The sequence below is a fragment of the Grammomys surdaster genome, unplaced genomic scaffold (genome assembly GCF_004785775.1).
Source record: "Grammomys surdaster isolate TR1022 unplaced genomic scaffold, NIH_TR_1.0 188, whole genome shotgun sequence".
Taxonomy (NCBI): domain Eukaryota; kingdom Metazoa; phylum Chordata; class Mammalia; order Rodentia; family Muridae; genus Grammomys; species Grammomys surdaster.
In genome coordinates, this window is record NW_021604633.1 from 10200372 (window position 1) to 10222300 (window position 21929).

At 40.0% G+C, this 21929-nt stretch overlaps 1 protein-coding gene across 1 annotated transcript in view; it reads right to left on the minus strand.

The window, feature by feature from the left end:
* The window catches only part of Ahr (aryl hydrocarbon receptor), a 36618-nt gene that overhangs the window by 3271 nt on the left and 11418 nt on the right, over nucleotides 1-21929 (minus strand). The window contains exons 3-10 of the mRNA XM_028768823.1: nucleotides 13583-13686; nucleotides 11289-11378; nucleotides 9435-9558; nucleotides 8294-8424; nucleotides 6687-6889; nucleotides 5960-6069; nucleotides 4770-4911; nucleotides 2544-3810 (exon numbers count right to left, since the gene is read on the minus strand). Coding sequence (XP_028624656.1) covers nucleotides 2544-3810; nucleotides 4770-4911; nucleotides 5960-6069; nucleotides 6687-6889; nucleotides 8294-8424; nucleotides 9435-9558; nucleotides 11289-11378; nucleotides 13583-13686 — 2171 coding nt within the window. The remainder of the gene's footprint in view (nucleotides 1-2543; nucleotides 3811-4769; nucleotides 4912-5959; nucleotides 6070-6686; nucleotides 6890-8293; nucleotides 8425-9434; nucleotides 9559-11288; nucleotides 11379-13582; nucleotides 13687-21929) is intronic.

A 21929-nucleotide genomic window follows, 5' to 3' on the forward strand; every position in this document is an offset into this window, starting at 1 on the left:
AAGATGCTAGGTTGCTGTACTGGCTACTTGCATCAGAGAGGAAATTTTGCAATTGAGAAAAGATCAAACTGTAGCCCCAGCAGGGGCTGGAGTTTAAATACAAACAAACAACCCCCCCCATTTTAGAAAAAGAGAGTAGATATTTCAAAGAGACTGAACTTTTGATGCGCTCACATTTGCAAAGACCATAGGACTTTTAAAGTCATTTATGTTTTATATTGTGATATTAATATTAGTGTGTTGTCTTGGGGATAAATGAGAAAGGAAAGGTTCTGACTGACAAATAACGTTTTGTGTGTCAAGTTGACAAGGGGTCAGGTGTTCTGGCTAGTTTTATGTTAACTTGACTCAGCTAAAGTCATCGGAGGGGAGAGAGCCTCAACTGAGAAAACACCTCTACTAATCTAGCTGTAGGCAGGCAAGTCTGTAGAACATTTTCTTAATTAGTGATTGATGTAGGCCCAGCCCATTGTGTGGCTCTGTAAGAAAGCAGGCTGAGCAAGCTATGGAAAGCAATCCAGTAGGAAGCACTCTTCCCTGGCCTCTGCGTGAGCTTCTGCCTCCAGGTTCCTGCCCTGCTTGAGGTCTTGCCCCTACTGCTTTTGATGATGACCTGTTCTGTGGAATTGTGAGTGATTTAAACTCTTTTCCTCTCTAATTGCTTTTGGTCATGGTGTTTCATCACACCCTAATTAAGACACCTGCCTTCTAACCAGTCTCGTTTCCAGAACTGTTAAAAAAAAAAAAAGAAAGAATGGTTATAAGAGTTGAAAGTCTATAGAACCTTCATATTGTGGTGTATAGTTGATGAAATAAGTAAAAACTTAAAATAAAAATCATAAAATCATTCCTTTAGTTGCCTCAAATAACTCACTTATTTTGTAGTGCTGGAGGTCCAGCGACCCGGCTCCACCACTGAGCTATCCACTGAGCTATCTATATACTTGACCTGTTTGTAAGTTTGTTCTGTGTCTCACCATTTTCCAGATTGTCTTTGAACTTACTCTACAGCCCCAACACTAGGTATGAGAAGCACCCTTCTGAGTTGCTGCTCAGGGTTGTCCTATACCTACAAGTAATACATAGACTGTATAGGTCTGTATGTGTATTTAGGAATACACACACACACACACACACACACACACACACACACACGCACGCACCCCAATGAAAGAAAAGAGGCCAGGAATTTGAAAGAGAGCAAGGGGGTGGGTGATAGAAAAGAAAGGCTGTAGAAAAGAAAGGGAAAGAATGTAACTATATTTTCATTTCAAAAGATGATAAATTATTTAAAAGAATAAAATGTTATGTGTGTGGGTGTTTTGCCTGCATGTATATATGTATGTATATATGTGTGTGTATATGTGTGTGTGTATGTGTGTGTGTGTATGTGTGTGTGTGTGTGTGTGCAACACAAGTACACAGTGCTCAAGGATGGCAGAAGAGAGCACTAGATCCCTGGAACTGGAAATTATGGACAGTTATGAGCTGTCATGTGGGTGCTGGCAATCGAATACAAGTCCTTTAGAAGTGGAAGCAAGTGTTAATTGCTGAGCCATCTCTTCTGGCCCAAAATGTTGCTAGTTTTTTTTTCATTGCCACACAATTACTCATATGTATAGGTTACAATGTGACATTTCAATTCATCTATATAACATATAAGCAAATCAGATAATTATCTTTTAATTTGAACACTCATCTATCATTTGCATTAAGAACATTTGGATTCCTAGTGATTTTGAATCCTACAATGAATTGTTGTAGAAGACCCAAAGTTCTTCCTGCTATCTGTCTGTTAGTACCCACTAGCCAGCCCTACTCTGTTGCCATTTCCAGCATTGGAGGCATCGGCCTTGGAAGTCTCCACACATGAATGTGATATGCAGTTTTGCTCTCTGTGTTCTATAATGTCCTCCAGATGCACCACTTTGAGGCAAATACTAATATTCCATTCTTTTATGGATAAATTATATCCAATGTATGGTTAATCCATTTTCTTTATAATTAACATTAAGTTGGGCTATCAGGAAAAAGATTGAGAAAAAAACCATCATCTTCATTGTCCATTAAAAGAAATCCCATACAATTAGATACAGCGGATGTATTAACAATCTAAAAAAACAACCAGTACTGGGATTCAAGCCACACTTGTAGATGTCTATACTCAAGCAGCAAATAGCATAATGAACTACCTGTCAGTCAAGATATTCTTAGGCGCTAAACCTGTATATCTTCAAATAAACTGATATTTGCTAACAGATATTTATTGGTGTAAGCATGATAGCCTCCTGAGTGGTAACAAAGAACAGTCATTAAATTATGTTAACATCAACTTGTTTTTAAGAAAATTATTTAAAATAATTTATTATTCATACTACTTTAAGTAAATTATAATGAAGTTAATTACATGATCATAAATACATTAAAAGCAGTTTCGAAGTTGCCTGCTGTCTAAAAGGGTTCTCACAATATGTTTAATTGTAGTAGACAACATGGTGATACTTAGGCCCTACAAGTTTTACTCAGCTGTAGAAAGTCCTTACCTTGCTTAGAAATGCCTGGGAGCCTGGGATTTCAGGGCTGTACTGCATCTGGTCTACAGGGGTGTGCTGAGGCCCTGGCTGGCACTGATACATGGACATGGCCCCAGCATAGTATGCTTGAGGACTGACCATGGCTGACTGTGAGTTTATTCCATGTCTTTGGTTTTCAGGAACTTGTAAACAGCTGACAAAATCTAAGTTAGAAGTAGTAGGATGCAGGGACGGTTCAAAATCCCTTCCAGTGAAGTCTAACTGTGTACCCTTGGAATGTTCTGGTAGCAGAGACTGATTGCAAGGAACAAAGTTCTGTGTGTAAGGCATATTGTCCAACTCTGATTTGTAGGGAAATTCCTGAGCAGTCCCCTGGAAGCTGGGAAAGAGATTATAGTGCTGTAGTTCCTGCTGGGGACTGCTGAAAGACACAGGAGGGGTAGGGTTCCAACTAGCAAACATGCCATTGACTTGCATGTGCTTTGTTTTCTGACCCAGATCTTCCTGGGGCTGCTCCATCTGACAGAGCTGATGCTGGGCCTCCAGGGCCTGAGTTGGGTGCTGCTGAAGCTGCTGCTGCTGCTGCTCTAGCTGCAGGCGCTCCTGCAGCATACAGCTTAGGTGCTGAGTCACAGGCTGTTGCTGGCAAGCTGCATTCAGCAAAGTTGAATTGTTCAGAGAATCTTGGACGTAGGTCAGGATTTCATCCGTTATGTCGATGTCTTTGAAGTCAACCTCACCAGGGGAGTCAGTTCGGAAGAACTCCTCATTCTGCATGCTTCTGATATCCTCAAAATCAATCCCTAGGTTTCTCATGATGCTGTACAAGTCATTACTTTTACTATCTGGAAAGAGCTCTGAGGGGCCTCCAGAGAGTGCAAGGTTCATGTCCTGAGCATGTCCAATTGGCTCATGTTTCAGCACAGCGTCACTTCCTGTGGCTGCAAAGCTGTCTTGCCAACTACTGCACTCGCTCACCGAGCCCATGAGAAAATGGCTGTCTAAAGGTGCAGGGCTGGAAGGAGGACACAGATAGATGGACTCATCCTGTTGGATCATGGCACTCATAAGAGAATTGGGGTGGAAAGAATCCTTACTTGGGGTTGACTGGGGAGCCCAGTCTTTCCTACTAGTGTTGCTTTTGGTGCGTATTGGTAAGGGATCCATTAAGGGAGAGAACGGGCTGGAGACTTCGTACAACACAGCCTCTCCAGTAGCAAACATGAAGGGCAGCGTCATACTCCGCTTCTGTAAATGCTCTCGTCCTTCTTCGTCCCTAACAGGGTAGGCAAGAAGGAGAATCCATTAGTTTTATCATGCGTGATTTAAGTAAGATATTTCTAAAAGCAAGGGGAAAAGAAAAGTAAAACATACTAAAGCTGAGTGTGATCGCAAGGAACACGGATTTTATTTTGAACTAAATTATCCTCATGGCTAGTGTTATGCAAATGGAGCTAGAACTACATAGGAAAAAATATATAAATACTAAAAAAGAAACATATCTAAATAAAATAATAACTAAGAGACGTAAGTGCAATACAAAACAAATGGACAACAGCAAATCGATAAACAAAATGTTTAAGCCTAAAAGAGATTAATAAAGATCTGTTAGCTGTACCAATCAATGGTTTTATGAAGCATACATCCATGGATCCCTATGGGTCATATAAACATTCACTATGGTTATGGATTAATGACTCAGTTCTGCACAAATGTTAATTCTTTCTCCCAAGAGCTATGCCTTCAAAATCCCAACAGACTTTTTTTGTTATTGTTGAGAATTTACTCTCTAATAAATGAGTTCTAAAATAAATTTGGGAACATAAAGAGTAAAAGAAGAGCCAAGACAATTATGAATGAGAACAAAATGTAATCAAAAACAAACAAACAAAAGACATGCATTTAGTATAAAGATAGCACAATTAGGGCGTACTATAAACAAGTTTTATAGTTTTCCTTTTTTCCCTTGAGATGACATTGTCTTTCATCTCCTCAACTGGAGGATGAGTTGCAGACTTTTAGCTTTATCTACTTAGCTGCTCAATGAAGCTTGTCACTTTTTTCTTTTATTTTTTTCAACATTTCTCATCTTTGCCCTGCTCTTTCTATATGTAGTGTTTTAACTTTTCAATTTTTAGTTACAGGTTCCATTGCCATAAGATTGTTTTTTAAATTGTCATGCAAGAAGACTTATGAAAATGTAAAATCAGCACGTGCTCTTTTTCTGATGCTTACGTTAGTGGTCTCTGAGTCGCAATGATGTAATCTGGTCTTCCGTTCCTGTAAATCAGGCGTGCATTGGACTGGACCCACCTCCATCGACTGTGTTTTGCAAGAAGCCGGAAAACTGTCATGCCACTTTCTCCAGTCTTAATCACTAAAAGTAAACATTTACAACAAGGTCACCAAAGCCTGCATCCATACAGTACAGTACATCCCTGTACCAAGCCCCTCTGCGGGGCTGAAGCGAGGCTCACCGGCTGGCTACGGGAATTTGCTGCTCTTGCAGAAGACTTGAGTTCGGTTCCCAGCAGCCACGATGGGTGGCTCACGACCTCCTGTGAACAAATCCCAGGGAACCTGGAGTTCTCTCCTGGCATCCCAGTTCACCTGTACTTGTGCTTACATATTCCCACACAGACAAATGTCCATACACAATTAAAACATAAAACACCTATATTTTAAATTAAAAAGTCGCCCTGACACATTTCCACATGAATTCCATTAACCATCAGTTATGACAATATCGTGAAAAATTTTAAACATAGTAAACACACTGAAAGGCACAGACATGGTTTCTCAGAGTCCGTGCTTTCCCATTTTAAATAAAGCTTAATATGTAAAAGGTTAAGAGAAATATTGAGAACATGTCAGGCATAGGAAGAGCTTAGCTTGGGGGGAAAAGTAAAAATTTTCATGTTAAATGAGGAATACTTTTAGTATTTCCTGATCTTATATTAACATATATATTATATATCTTTTATGGCATCATATATATATGATGCCATTAAAGATTCCCTGAACAAAGCTTCGATGGCTAAACTAATTACTTTCATAATAATTATTCCACAACCATTACTGCATAGCAGCTGTAGAGAAATTAGGAAGTAAAAAGCAAAACTGGTTAACCAAGGTAACCTGACCCCAATGGGATTATTCCCAGGAGTTTTATGAAGACATCATCACACATAACAATTTGAAATGTATACCACAGTGCTGGGAGATGCCTCCAGGGCTAAAGGCGCTTGCCACCAAGACTGACTATTTGAGGTTGATCGTAGGGGGCCACAGAGTGAAGGAGAACCACCTCCTACAAGTTGGCCTCTGACCACCACATGCACACACATAGGCATCAGTAGATTTTTAATATGCTCTAGTACATGTGCTGTCTGTTAGTCAGGCATGTCCCAAGAATTCCAACTCACTGCGGATGTGGGATTCTGCACAGTGAAGCATGTCAGCAGCGTGGATGAACTGATATCCCGAGCCTCTTGTGCACAGTTCTACTTCTGTATAGCCCAAAATAAGCTGCCCTCTGTTCAAATAAAAGAATCAGATCATAAAATAATCAGGATACATTCACTGGTGGTACATGATTTCTACAACATTCAAAATTTTCACATTAGTACATAGAAAACATCCTTTTAATTTAATTTTTTTTAAAACATTTTCTTGCTTATGGCTATGAATTTTCAGTTTTAGCCTGTTTTCTTCCTTAGAATAAGGCCATTAACATTAAGACGGTAAAAACTGAACCTGGTATAGTTAATTATAAAAATAAATTGAATTCAAAAGCTAAAAGCATGGATGGCTCACACTGTACTTTGGAGACAGGGCCTGTCAAGTTATTACACTGCATTCTCCCATATGAAAGGAGAAAAAAATTAAATTTTTATATAAATTCTTATTAGTTAACTAGCTAACTTTAGATAGTTATCTAACTCTAAAGCTAAAAATTAAGAAATATTTTTGCAAAATGTAAAATAAACCAAGCATAGTAAGTAATACAAAACAGTAAGAACATTTGTCAAATTGATGAAATTACCCTATAGTAGTAAGTCACATTAGAACCTCTGCCACGACTCACACAATTACAGACCTGCTGAAATAAAAGACACATTTGATGGGATCTGAGTGAAAAGGCTCCCTTACTTGGCATCACAGCCAATAGGTGTGAAGTCCAGCTTGTGTTTGGTCCTGAAGATGAAGTTTTTGGTTCGAATTTCCAGAATGGACGGTGGCTGAAGTGGAGTAGCTATTGCAAACAAAGCCAGCTGTGGAGGAAGCAATGCTCCGTCCTTCCCTTTCTTGTTCTGTCCATGAAGATACTTTAACCTCCCTTGGAAATTCATTGCCTTAAAAAAAAGTCATTCAAATTAACAGTGTGTAACAGTTCCATTTTCGAAGGTTCCATCACATCCCTGGGGGTGGGGGTCGGGTTATAGAAGGACAATTCCCAAGGCTCAGAACCACTAACTTATTTTCACTCCTCTCTCTACAGAAAGCCCATTAAAAATTTAAAGGTAGAGTGGGGAAGTGGGCACTACCAAGTGAGTTACCCTGCCCCTGTGTCATGACAGGGGTGCCCTATCATTTCTGTGCCTAGAATCAGATGACCACTCCCACCTTCCACAGCCCTTTGCACACCAAGCACTCAATGCATAGCTTAAGAAAGAGTGGTGATACAGTCAAACAACATACTAATTTTCAAACATGTCCAATCTATGTAACATAATTCACCACAATCTTTTCTGCTGAGGAAAAAAATACAATTTTATTCAAGCAGTAAAATGAAACGTACAAGGCCGTGTAGAAGCCTGGCACACACAGAAATCCCACCTAATCCCATTATCCAGTCTTAGGCAGTGGTACTTGGAATGCCATCTCAGATTACAACTCTAACTCCATGTCAGCAAAAACAATTGTCAAAAATAATGCACTAACAAAATGCATTGAATCGTGAGGCTTAGTGTAAGCTCTGACTCTCCTCTGCCTGTGGCTGGAATCTCATAGTCTCTCTCAGGACAGTGCTAAGTGGCTCCCGGGGTTACTTCTTGCAGGAAGCCGACTATCAGATGCTAAGTCTGGAACCACAAATACAAGCATTTGATTTGGCATTTGTCCCAGACATACATACATCTATGCTTCCCTGTGTGGAAAGTATACAACCCGTAGATGCTAGGCATCCTACTGAAGAGAAGCGAGCTAACTCTCAGTCTTAAAATTTCTTTCAAAGCACCCATACAAGGTTCCATGTTATGTCAATTGCTACAAGTTCATTTTAAATGATAGGGTTTTCTGAGCTGCAAGAGACTTAAAAAACAAAATACTAGTGTGTGTGTGTATGTGTGTGTGTGTATGTATGTATGTATGTGTGAACTTATGTGGTGTGTGTATGTGAGTATGAGTTTATGTGGTATGTGTGTGTGTGTGTGTGCGCGCACATATGTGAGTTTATGTGGCATATATAGGGTATGTGTGTGTACATGTTTGTATGTATGTGTATGTACATGTGTGTGTATTTATGTATGCGTATAAGTGGTCAGCCTTCTCCAGACTCTTCTTATCATTCCCTCACTGTATATAGGTGCACATCACCATGCCAGACTTCTCAGGGTCAAAATCAGGTCCCCATTCAAGGAAAACACTACACCACCTGAGCCAATTTACTGGTCCTAAAATGTTAGCTTTTAAGAGTTGTTTTCTTTTATTATACTAAGTCATCCAAAACTACAATATTTTAAGATTATGCACCTCACCAGAAAACCAGATGAATTATCCAGCAGGCATCTCAGCCGGCATCTGAAGCACCTCTCCATGAAAGAAGCGTTCTCTGGAGGAAGCTGGTCTGGGGTGTAATAGACAGCTGGCTGTGAGAAGCCATGGGCTTCTGTAGGAAGGAAACAGCACAGTCTACCTTATGTCTGCTGTGAGATCAAGGGTTTCAGCAGTTAAAACTGACAGATTTGGAACTGGGGTCCGTATATTGAGTTAAATATACCACTTCAAAAATAATTGAAAAGCCCCAAACTCATTAACACTTTTACACTGTAGAACTTGCTTTCTTTTTCTTTATATTTGTAATTCTGAGCTCTTGCTGTCAACTATGTCTCTATGTCTAACAGTGGTTTTGTTTCCTCACTGGCTTCACAGTATCATAAAACAATGCATACATCAGGAAAAAATGTTTTGATTCTTGCACATGGTAGTGTAAATTCTTATAAAATTTTTAATAAGAATTATATATTTAATTCTATAGTGTAAATTCTTATTAAATTTTTAATAAGAATGATTTACAGTCTTCAGTTGCAAGCCTGTATATTCCTCCCACCTTTCACAATGGTACCAGTGTTGGTTTTATAAAACAGAACTGCTTTGGGCTTGGTTCAGAGTTCAACTGGTAAAGTGCCATGCAAGCATGACATTGAGTTTGATCTCTAGAACCCATGTCAAGAAAAGCCAAGCATGGAGATGCACGCTTAGCATCCCAGGGCTGTCGAGGGACAGACTTGGATCCTCTGGCTCGAAGCAGCCTACACTTCTTGGTGATCTCCAGACCAGTGGAAAATCTTATTTCAAAAAATAAGATGGAAGGTGTGCAAAGAATGACATCTGAGGTTGGTGACCTTTGGCCTCCACACGTACCCACAGGTGGGTACAGACACACAGTCACATTACTAACAACACAACCCTCTTTATGACATCCTTTATGGTTTGCTTCTGCTACAGTTTCCCTGGCTCAACATCCTCTTGTGTTCTGGCTCTGACTCCAGCTACCGACTTACACTGCCTGACTTGTTCCCTATCTTCAGCATGGACCTCTGCGCCTTGCAACTTCTCAGACTCCTTTCATAGACTATTCTAAAAGCATGAGCATCATCATTTGGTAAACTTTCTTACCGTCCAATCCTTGTGCAGAGTCTGTGCTCTGTGAGGGGTTTAGAGCCCAGTGGAGCTGGCGCTGGAACTCCGCTCGGTCTTCTGTATGGATAAGCTCATATACGCTCTGATGTATGACATCAGACTAAAGGAAAGGGGCATGAGGAAATAAATGTAGTGACTTAAAAGAATGATAAGGTTTCGGAAAGCAGTTTCAAAAGGTGTCTAGATCAGTGGGCACCTGTCAGCATTGATGAACTGAACACAAATGATGGTTTGCAAAGACCACCAACCATTTACATTTGCCATCACTTCCTGATGTGAATGCTCTGGCTCACAAGGCAGCTTCCTGTCCCTCAAATGTACCATATTAACATCTCCTCAGAGTCCTTGTTTATGTCACACCAGCTGAGAACATTTTGGAGCAGCAGTTCTCAACCTGTGGGTTGCACCCCCTTTGGGGGGGAGGGTCACATATCAGATATCCTGCATATCAGATATTTATATAACAATTTACAACAGTAGCAAAATTAGTTATGAAGTAGCAACAAAAAATTTTATGAGTGGGTCACGACAACAAGAAGAACTATGTTAAAGGGTCATAGTATTAGGAAGGTTGAGAACCACTGTTCTAGGCCCTATCTCATCCATGAATCCCTCTAACGGCAATACATTGTTTTAAATAAAGAAAACTAAGATTTAGCTTTTGTGACACTGGCCACATACCATTGCTTTAATCGTCTCCTACTGGGTTAGTCTTGCTGGAAACTTAATGTATAATTAAATCAGTTACATAGTTGCCAGAGTGATGCGGAATATAGATAAAGCATCCGCTTTCTCTCTAATGAAAGGTACCAGTGAATAGTCACTGTATATATACTAAAAACTACAGATGCAGTAAACAGTCTGTGGTATGCAGACCAAGAGCCTTGTGAGATTAGAGAAATGCTAACTCACAGGCCACACGATGACCCACTGCAATGGGATATCTGGAAATGGAGTCCAGATAGTCTATGTTTCAGGTGATGTTTGTGGTGTTACAATGTGAGAACCAGATATGGAAGACCAGCACGCATTCAGGTGTACTGCTGGTGTGTTCCCAGAGGGCATCAGATGTTCCCATCCCTCAACTGTACCAGTTGTTTCACAGTTCTCCCAATGCTCTGTCTTAGTGACTCTTGCATCACTGACCACCACCCACAACATCCTTTCAAGACTCCTCCCACAGCAAACACTCATGTCTTTCAGGGCTTTCTTGTCTACTGCTCATAGCACTTCTATCTTCCCTGTGTTCCCTCATCAACCGTCCGTGCACTCTATGTGCTTTAAGCTCAGTGTTGAAACATTTCTTTCAAGGTAATACTCATAATCTAAATGCACCAGAGCTAAAAGTATTAACGACGGTATTTTACATGTGCCTTCTCATAGCATCTCCTTAGTTTTGTAACTGTTTTATGTCCTTTGAAGCCCATGCTATCTAATGGCAAATGTTCTGTCTGCTTCAAAACCTGATCAGCCTCAAAGTTTCTCTCCTTGCCCTGTTCTGCCAGCCTAATGATTGAACACAGCATAGCAGGTACTATATATATCATAGAGCTACACTTGCAGCCCCCTAAAAGTTCCTTATGAGATTATTGATAAATTCAAAAGAAAAACAATAACCACGGAGCAAAGTATCCTTGCTGTATGTCATCAAATTTGAAAAAAATCAACAGCCTAAAATATATTTTTCAATTCTTACAGCACCCATTTTAATCAAGACTTTCCATTTACAAACGGTCAACTTTGATCTTACATTATGAAAACAGATAAAGCAGGAGAAAGTTCACTTTCTAAACATAATCATTTTAAATGATGGAAGAGGAATGTATGTACTTGCTGAAAGCCCAGGTAATCTTGGATAGTGGAGGAAGCATAGAAGATCAAAGCATCTGCCGTGACAACCAGAACAAAGCCGTTCAGGGCCTGCAAACAGGAAGGTGTGTTAGAGGTGGAGTGTAGACCTGTCACACAGAAATACTAACAGTTAGGTAGAAGGCCGTTTCTCTTCATTTCTCAAAACCTGCTCTTCAAAATGACTAAAACTCTTACCCTCCGCAAACACAGGTACACTGCATGTGGACTACAGTGAATCTACTCATGGCCCCAGCTTGGCTGAGAAAAAACTTACAGCTAAATTTAAAGTCCAAACCGGTACATGAATAGAATATCAGGCTTTCTAGTTTCCTTATATTCCAGATTTCTTTAAAATACACTGCATCTAATTTTTGATATAAAATAAAATACACTGCACAGAAAACATTCACGATGGTTGCATGCCTTCCTTCAGGGGGAACAGTAGGAAAAATCACTTGGACCTTTAAGTGGAGAAAGCTAGTCAGGAGACAGAACTGCTTCCATCCAAAATACCTCCTGCACTGATTGAATTTGAAATTTAGATGCTTTCAAAGAACTATAAAGATATCTAAACATTTATTGGAAATACAATGCATATAAAATATAACATTCAAATAATTTAAATATAATTCTCAGATATAAAACACATACATGTATTGACATTTCATCTTATTATGAATATTTTCACGTTGAAACGCACTGTCTTATATTCTTTCCTTATTTCTATTAGTCCGGGCTGCACTGTGTCCCTTCTATCTCGAGCCTGTATTAGGATTATGATTATTTTGTGTTCTTTCCTTCTTTTAGCTAATGAGTCCTTCTTTTTTATTTTGCTCATGGTTTTTCAAGGTCAGTGTGAACGAAAGGGTTATCTTCCTCTTGGATTACAAAGGTGCTCATGTCAACTGTCCATTGCTAGAAACTTTAAATCAAAAAGCTCTCACTAGTCCCCACTCAAAGTCTCCCCTGAGACACAAGACAATCTCTTAACTATAACCCCCTATAAAACCAAAAGGCAAGTTGTACACTTCCAACATACAACGGCATAAAATATACATGATCATTTCAAAAGGGAGGAATGGAACACAGGGAAGCAATACTGGACCCAAGCCAGCCTGGAACCTAGCAGGGCAAACACCAGATCCTCTAGGTCATGGCAGGCTGATGGAGTGTGGTAACTGAGCGGACACTGTCCCCTTAGTCATGGGCATTTGATCACGTGGTCTCAACTTGGTGGAACTATTTGGGATGGGGCCTTGCTGGAGAAAGTTAGTCACTAGGGGATTATATAGTCACTCTGAGATTATATAGTCTCACTCTATTTCCAGTTCATTCTCTCCCCACCCCCACCACCTCCCCCGCTCTGTGTGTGTGTGTGTGCACACACACACAATTTGTGCTCCCATGTGAAGATGTGAGCTCTCAGCTTGCTGCTCCTGCTGCTGTGCCTGCTGCTTACTGTCATTCTTCCCTACCATGTTGGACTCTAACCCTCTGATACTGTAAGCCCAAGTGCATGCTTCCTTCTGCAAGTCATGCTTACTCATGGTGTCTTATTACAGCAATAGGAAGGACACGATACAACTCCATTCCAGCAACAGAGTTAGCGAACAGACACCAAGCTGTGCGCTCACTTCACCGGCTAGAACTGAGGGCAATCAGGGAACTTCACTGGCACTATCATGCACATTCACCCCTTCCATTTAAGATCCACAAAATCATTAAGTAGCTGCTGATGCTATTGGAACCAGGTGTAGTATCTACTCTAAGAAGATACAGTTCAAAATTTTAAGAACCTATCCACCATCAAACCTATTAGAAACTCCCTCATTCTAAAGCACAAAATGAGGGCCTATGGTTGATGGAAAAAAATCTATAACATGTAAGTCACACATTGTTGCTCAAATGATATATAAGTTATAATATTACACATTAAAAATAAAATTTAAGTAAGAATGGGTTTCGTACATTGAGTACATGCTTTAACTCTGTACGTGAGCATCATTCTTGAAAGTGCACACAGATTCATCAAGAGCAGCAACAGGGAGGATGACTAGACCTGATAAAGCCAGTTCCCATAATGCCAGGGTGATTAGATCAGATGAATCCACTTCCCATAATCCCATCTGCCAGGAACTAGAGAAGACCAGTGTTGCAGTTGCTGTGAACTTGGCACAGTGAGTCTTCAGCGACTTAAGAGAAATTAGGATAGATGAATCCTCTGCTTCTGTGTGCTCATGTCCTACTCGAGGGCACTGCATTATGAGAGTTACCTGTAACAAGAACTCTCCTTCTTGCAAGTCCTGCCAGTCTCTGACTTGTCCTCTACACTGGTCCTGGCTTCCATTTCTGTCAGCGGGGGTGGATTTTAATGCAACTATAGGGGGAAGGAAAAGGAAGAGGCAATTACACAAAAGGTACATATTCAAACAAGCAATAGTCAAAGACTGTAATAGAAACCATCAAATGGATGATTCGAAACAGCACGTGTGAAGTGTGTTTGGCGAGAGGCAACACAACTGAACACAGTGGTTACCGTAACCATCTACTTCAGCATTTTATCATGCGCTAACAAGTCTCACTTGAAAGCACCTGGCTGACCTATCTGACCTGGTGAGATAAAAATCTTAGTTCTGCCATTTATTAAACATATCAGCTCCTCGAGCCTGTTTACTAATACGTGAAAGGGCAATCAAAACAAACAAACAAAACGAGACCATCCTGAGAAGCTGCTGTGAACAGTAATGAAAATGCCCACGCAGTTCCTGACACAGCAGACCAACAGTTCAATAAACAGCTGCTCTAATTAGAGTGTTTACAAGAGTTCAAGGATTGCCTTATTAGAAAGAGTAATCTCCTAGAGGCTTTGCATTCTTGTCTTCCCTGATCCCTCATTTACCTTGTGATACTTAAATAGTGACTTTACAGTCCTTGAGAATTATTTTATTAGATTTCTATGTTCCCCTGGTTCAGGGAAAGCTTTTTTAGCAAGCCAGAGGTCACGTGAGCCATTCTCGTGTTTGCATTTTCTGGTAAATCATCAGTGTATGTGTCACATTGGAACCTTGGGCCAAGCTCTCCCCTACCTTTGCAGAGGCTGAAAGATATCTCTCTGAGAAAAGAGGCCAGGGTTTGGCCTCTGTGTGTAAAATTTTCAAAAGGGCAGAGAACAGACTTCCTCAGGCCAAAAAATAGTGTGAGGTAAACTGGTCTCCTGTTAATCAAGACTAAAAGGAAATACTTAAATGTTTCTCACTGACATGCAGAACAGAGAAAGGGTTTTTCTTCCTTTCTGTACATTATCAGCTGTCGTTGCTGCTTGCTTTGATGGGAAGCCTTGCTGTGAGAGCACTGTCTGCTCATAATGCCAAAGGTAAATAAGAACTCTGCTACTTCAGCAAGCAAAGAAGTTGGGAGATTTACCAAGCAAGACCTGCTGCCGAAAAGACAAGAACGAAGCCAAACTCAAACCTGTACATTCTTAAAAGGGTCAGTACCGGTCTAAAACTGGACCAATACGGTGTCAGACAGAAAGACCTCAATTGTTAGCTGGAATCTCTTCACATTAATTTTTGAGTAAGATATTTCAAGTCGGTACCAATAAGAGAAAGCAACAGCTCGGCATCTAGATATATTGTTTATTACCAGACCGTTCGTTCTTTATCACTGGATGGTTAATAAGAAACCAAAGGTATTTGTCTCACGTTTTGTTACTGGGCTTATATTGAGATCAGTAACCAGTGCAAATTGTTCTTAGCCAGTCTTTCTGGAGGATTTACATGCTATAGAAATAAAGAACTGGAAAAGAATGTCAAAAAGGAATCAAGAGTCAGAACACATTTACAAAGCATTACAGAAAGTGTGGAGACGGTAAACATAAGAGCAAGCTCTTCATAAGAAATAACTCTCAGTTTTAAATGTTGGAAGCACAATATTTGATATGAATGATGAATGGGTTTCTGGAACGGTCACTGGATGGGTTCTACTCCAAGTAGACCAGACAATATTTCTGTTGTTTAGTCCATAGGAAAGGACTAAAGTAAATACTGCACAAACATGAGTCCAGAAATAGTATGTGCTCTCCCTTCCCAGGGTCCCCCCACAAAACGTGTCTGTGCTGTCTTAGAGAGCTTTCATTATGCCCACTTTTCAAGCCAGATGGAATCATTTTAACCTTTTGTAATGTTTTCCCTTGAAGTTTTAGTATCATAACTTCTTAAAATGCAAGACTCTGTATTAATATTCTTTCTTCTCATGTAAGTTGCTTAACTTGTTAAGAAATTGATGGAATAAGGCAACTGCTTCCTATCTTTAGAATTACTCTATTTGCTCGGTAATAATATATTGTCTTGGGGCAACAATCTATGTCCATTTAATATCCAAAATAACCTTATGTCACTGGTATTGCTTCTTTGATAGAATATGAAACTAAGGCATAGGAGATGAAGGAACTCCCTCAGATTTGCCAAACTTTAAGAGGTAAAGCCTGGATGTAAATCCAGGGAGCCTGGAGTCTGCTCCCAGTGTGCAGTGATGTGCTCCCAGCATACAGGGATGGATTCCCCCCCACCCCGATCCCACAGTTCTCACACTGAGCTAATCATCTTTTACCTCTAGTTTTTCTGCCTTTACGTAAGAGGAATGCTGTCACTTGAGATGATTCTGATGAGCATAAAATATCATGCAGCTTACACATGAGCAGTAGAGGGCAGACATGATAAATTCTTCTCCATTACACACCCTGGAAGCACTACAGCAAAAAACCTTATAAATCCCACTGGGTTCTACCATTCCCTCATCTTTAAATGGAGAGCATTGATGAGCATCTGACGGAATTACTATGGTGACCATACGATGCCTAAAATATTTCAAACATTGAGAAGCACTACACACATCACGTATATAATCCAATCTCTATACTTGAAATTTAACAGCCCTGGAACATGTGACAGTTTGTAGAAATAAAATACAAGATCTGAAAATGTCATTGATTCTGCTACCTGAGAAGCATCTGTTAAATTTTAATTGACATCCCTGCAGTAGGCTCTATACCCCGTGCTGAAGGGACAGGAATGTAAAAGCATAAGGTAAGGATAGTAAAATGCCATAGTGTTCAGTAAGTCTTCCTGTGGAGGTATCTGAAGCAATCCATAGTAGAAAGAACTGATTGTACTCAGAGTGTAAAGGCATGCCACTATCAAGTGGCCACACCCCAGCGCCCAGGGCTCCAGTCTGAACTCCACTGACATTTACTCAATTTACATGTTCTAATGTGGACTTTCCTCCCTTGTGTATTATTTTGAATTGTTGAAGAAATAAAGTTCATGAAGACGAAATACAGGATTCTGGTAAACTACATCTTGTTCTTTGTTCTTCTAAGTTTACTTTCAAGTTGAAATGTGGCATGGAACAGTTTGAGAGGAAAGACTATTGTTTTACTTATTCTTAATCATTGCTAATAATTTAATGTATTTTACAACATTTATCATTTCCTTTACTATTATGACTAGAAAAGTTAAATTCAGTTCCAACACTGTTGTGTGCATAAGAGAGAATGACTTAGAAAATCCAACTAAACATACATATATATATGTAGTAGAATGGTTTAAGAAACACAGTTTTTATTAATTTAACAAAAATGCCTTCAAATACCTCATTCATTAATTTATATGAATGAATAAATTTCTAAATAATACATCATATGTACCTAAAAGGAATTTTCTTTATAAGTTGAGATAAAAGATATATTTTACTTTAATACACTGTAAGGTTTTCTTCTGTATATGAAATATGTTTTTCCTTTTAAGAATTATTATTATGTGTATGGGTGTTTTCCTTGTATGTATGTCTGTGTACCACATGCATGATTAGTTCTCTCAGAGGCCAGAAGAGGGCATCAGATCCCCTGGGATACTTGTGAGCCATCATATGGGTACTGGGAATCAAACCTGGGTCCTCTGGAAACCAATAAGTGTTATTAGCCACGAGTCACGTATACAGCCCCTGAAGTCTGTTTCTTGGAGGCAAGGAGTGGGGGTTGTATTTGTGGTTATGATTATTGGAAGGTTATTGATTTTTAGCAGATCATTTTTAAAGTGCAAAGGCCTTAAAAGTTAGTTCTATTCCAACTTTCAAGTGAAAAATCACTTCTAAAGACCTCACTACCACACTCCATGCTACACATTCGGTTAGATGCAATACTTCTATTCAGTCCCTCTGGGCATCAATGCAAGAAGAGCAGAGATATCTGCTTTCAGTAGGGCCATTAGCCTGCCTGGGGCACGTTGTCACCTTTACCTACAAGAGTGAAGTTCAAGCATAACTTGAAATGCAGAATGTGACTAATAAATTGTGCCAGTTACTATGAAACTTCCACAGACATTAGAATCATCCAGAGGGCATGTTAATTCACAGAGTGATGCCTGTCAACTGCTGACTCAGTGGCTCTAAGGTGACACACAGTAACAATCCCAGGCAACACTACAAACCACACATGCCTCTCTCTGAAGACCAGTGGCAGAGTATCTAGACTTAGGAAATGATTTAGAAATCTTCTGAGTTCCTATGTTTTCTACGTTTACTGCATGATTAGTAAATACATTTACTAGTTCAACATTAAGAGATAACTCTTAACAATTTTACCAAGACCAAAAACTGCAGCACACCATTAAACCCGACATACAAGGTGAGTGTGCAAACACACTGTGTCCATGGTTCACACCCTCCCCAAAGAAGCAACAGATCTCTTTCCTGAGAACATCTAGACTTGAGCAATGTGCCTTTTCTAACAAGAGAAAAGATCATAGGCAAGTAATGACCATCCATCCACTCCACTTACAGCTTGTAAGAGCTCCTTAGCAAATTCCCATCTGAGTTAAACTGCAGAACGGCATCAGCGCAGGAGTCCATAGGTGATATTAACACTGGGTCTAAGGGCCCCTAGGCATATTCAATCACAAGGACATTCTCTACAGATTCAGTATTCCATAGGACTTATGTGTAATTCACATGACAACAACTGTAACTATAGAATCTATTCAGAGTTCTTACTGTCAGCATTAAGCCACTTCAGACCTCAGAACAGGCACGCCTGGTTACTGTTAACACTGAGGGGGTAAAGGCAGTGTGGCACAGGAAGGTTAAATGTCCTCTCAAAGACACAGACTGGCCCACCAGGCAGTAGCCCTCACCTGAGTGACACGTGCCTTGCCTGCCAGCTCACCCCTGTCGTGAGGCACATGTTCTCTACTGTGTGCTGTCTCCACAACATGGAAAGGAGACATTAAGAACGCAGGAATCGATGGAATACTCTGGCACGTGACAAAACGTACCCCATACCACGTAAGAAATCATGAAGCAAGAAAACCAATTCACAGTGGACAACTGCAGGTTCATTACACATACAATTCCCTCACATGGCTCCTTTCTCTTCCTGGAATGGTGATGGATAATCAGTGCCATTGTAGTTTGGAAGTCTGTAATCTCCTTTTTTGGTTTTGACTAAAGGCAAGGAGGTTATAGTTAAAAAAGTGGCTTGAGACTCAGAAGAGACTTTGGACTTTTAAACAGTTTTGAGATTGTGAAAAACTACGGGGACTTTTGAAGTTAGACTGAATGAACTTTGTATTATGTTATGGCTACAAGCCTATGGGGGCCAGGGAGTGCAATGATATGGTTTGACTCAGAATGGCCCCCCATAGGCACATACATTTGAATGCTTGGTCCTGTTAGTGGAACTGTTTGAGAAAGGTTAGGAGGTGTGGCCTTGTTGCAGTAGGTGTGTCACTGAAGGTGGGCCTGGGGATTTCAAAAGCCCACACCAGACCCAGACTTGCTCTCCCTCTTGACCACAACTTATGGATCAGATGTGAGCTCTCTGCCTTCTTCCATCTTCTCCACCATAATGATCATGGACTCACCCTCTGAAACTAAGAAATCCCCCAGTTAAATGCTTTTCAGTTAAAATACTTTGTTTTATATGTTGGCCTTGGATATGGTGTTTCATCACATAGACAGTAGCCCTAAGACAACGTCCAAATGCAGAGTAATTTGAAAAAAAAAACTATTTTCATCCTGAAATTTTCAATAGGTAGTAAAAAAAAAAACTACATTCAAAATATAAATGTCAAAATTACACTTCTTAAGAATAAATTATTGGCTGAACATGCCTTTAACCCCAGCACTCAAAAGGCAGAGGCAGATAGATCTCTGAGTTCAAGTCTAGTCTAGTATACAGAGACTAGGACAGCAAGGCTACAAAGAGAAACCATGTCTTGAAAAAACTACCTACCTACCTACCTACCTACCTAACTAACTAACTAAAATCATATGGTTTATCTTTTTATCCCATGTGAGATAGTATCTCCTGTTTGACCATTGTGCAACAGACATGATACAAGAAAAACCACCTTTCCATGTATCCAAAATCCATGTATCCAAAAATAAAGTCCTACTAATCAGCCATTTAACTTCTTGAGTACTTTCTGCATCAGATATAATAGATAATAGTTTCAAACAGACTGCTTCAAACTTCACACTACCTAAAACACAACTAAGCTGTATTAAAGTATTTAAAAGGTTAAATTAAAAGTTATTAACTTAAAATTAAATTAAGTTATTAACGTAAAAGTTCAATGTCTCAATTAACTAGAAAAACATTAATATTAATGTTGTATCTAACATTCAACTTCTGCTTTTCAGACATTTCAGTCATGGTTCCAAGTTTAGGAAGATCAATCCATCCCGTATTATTTGAACTTGCAATAAATAGATGTATTTTCTTGGAAAAATATCTATTGTTATAGTAAAACTTGAGTTTCCTTTCTAGCAAGATTGTATGATTACTCGTTTATATTGTTCTTTCCGCAGGAATTTACACACCCCCTGTTTGCATCCTGTTATTCATTTCGAGCTTCCCTTTGCTTCACTACACTGTTTCCCTAATAGAGGGACGGTGAGACTAACTGTGGCTAGGCACCTCAGGCGTGTTGGGAGCTCCACCATGTCACCTGGGTTGCACAGCATGATGGTTCTGTTCATAAAGGTACTATGCATGACATTTTCTTTCTAGGTACTCTGACACACTGAAGGGACCACGGATGTTTCAGGGAAGACACATGGTCATTTTGGTTTTACTGATGTCTATTCCGAATAGGGTTCTTTAAGTCAAACCCTATGTCCAGCTCAAGGTACTGCTCAAAGTGTATACACACCCTTAAACTATACACACACACACACACACACACACACACACACACACATACACACACACATACACACACACTTACAACCTTCCTTAACATTTTGTATATTTGGATTTTTCGTTTCATGAGCAAAGAAAACAACTTTTAAAAACTAGCACAGGGCATGAAGGAGACCAAACTAAAACATTGTCACATACATGTAACACATTTGCTCAAATACTGATTCCTTGGTTTTACAGAGAAGTGATTGAAGCAACATAGAAGAGGCCTGCTCTAGAAGGCATAGCTCAGCAAAATTTCCAGCTACATCTTATGCACACTGAAGCATAAAACCAGCAAAGTAGTCTAAAACTAAGCATGGTATAATTGATGAAGAATAATACAAATAGGTAATAAATCTGAACAAAAATCCAACTAATTAATGAAGGGCTGAGAAATGCTTTTAACGTGCCTGGCACACTGAGCACTGCTAATAAGGCTGACTTGGGGATAACAAGACACATGTCTGATCATGCATGTGTGCGAACATACATATATGCATGTGTTTTAAAGATAGCAATTATGTAGTGCTTGTATGGCAAAGTAGTTATTGTAAGCAGCTTCAGTGCCACCCTCCTGCTTCCAAATAGGGAACAATGTATGTATTTTCCTCATACTTCACAAACTCTATTTTTTATACACACAAACACGTCAACATTCTTCATCGTAAAGGCACAAGAAATTGAAATGTATGATTATTCAAGTCAATATACTCTCCTGGACTTGAGCCTGAGACCCTGGCTCTGTACAAGAAATTCTCTAAGGGCAGAGATTCCTCCTGTGTCAGGGAAGAGTGAAGTGGATCTGGTGCAGCAGGGAGCACAGCCTGAACAAACACTGAGGTTCAGGTTACAAAGCTGGCACAAGTTCAAGGCTATAGTCCACAGCAGTACCTTACAGGTATCCACAACAGTGAAAGGTCCTGCAGGGTCAGGATCTTTAACAAGCCCCCGTTAGTGCTGAAGCTGCTTGTCTGGAGGATATGGGTGGTGGTGGTCGAGCAGGCCTTTCATCCCAGCACTCAGAATGTCCTCAGGACTTTGCAGAAAGGAATCAAGAAACCTGAGCTCAGCGACAGCTCTCCCAGGTAGAGGCTCAGTGAGAGCTCTCCCAGGAGGAGGCTCTAGCAGGACAGCCAGGCACAGCACTGGTGCTGTACAATGGTGCAGAGTGAAAGGCTCAGGACGATGGAACTGAAAGGGAAGAATCTTTCTAAAGAGATTGTTAAGTGCCTTTTATGAAATAATACATGATCTCACTGCTGTAGGACTCTGTACACTACAGGCCACATGGAATCACTACTGTATGAGTTGGTGTACACTACAGATCACATGGAATCACTACTGTATGAGTTGGTGTACACTATAGATCACATGGA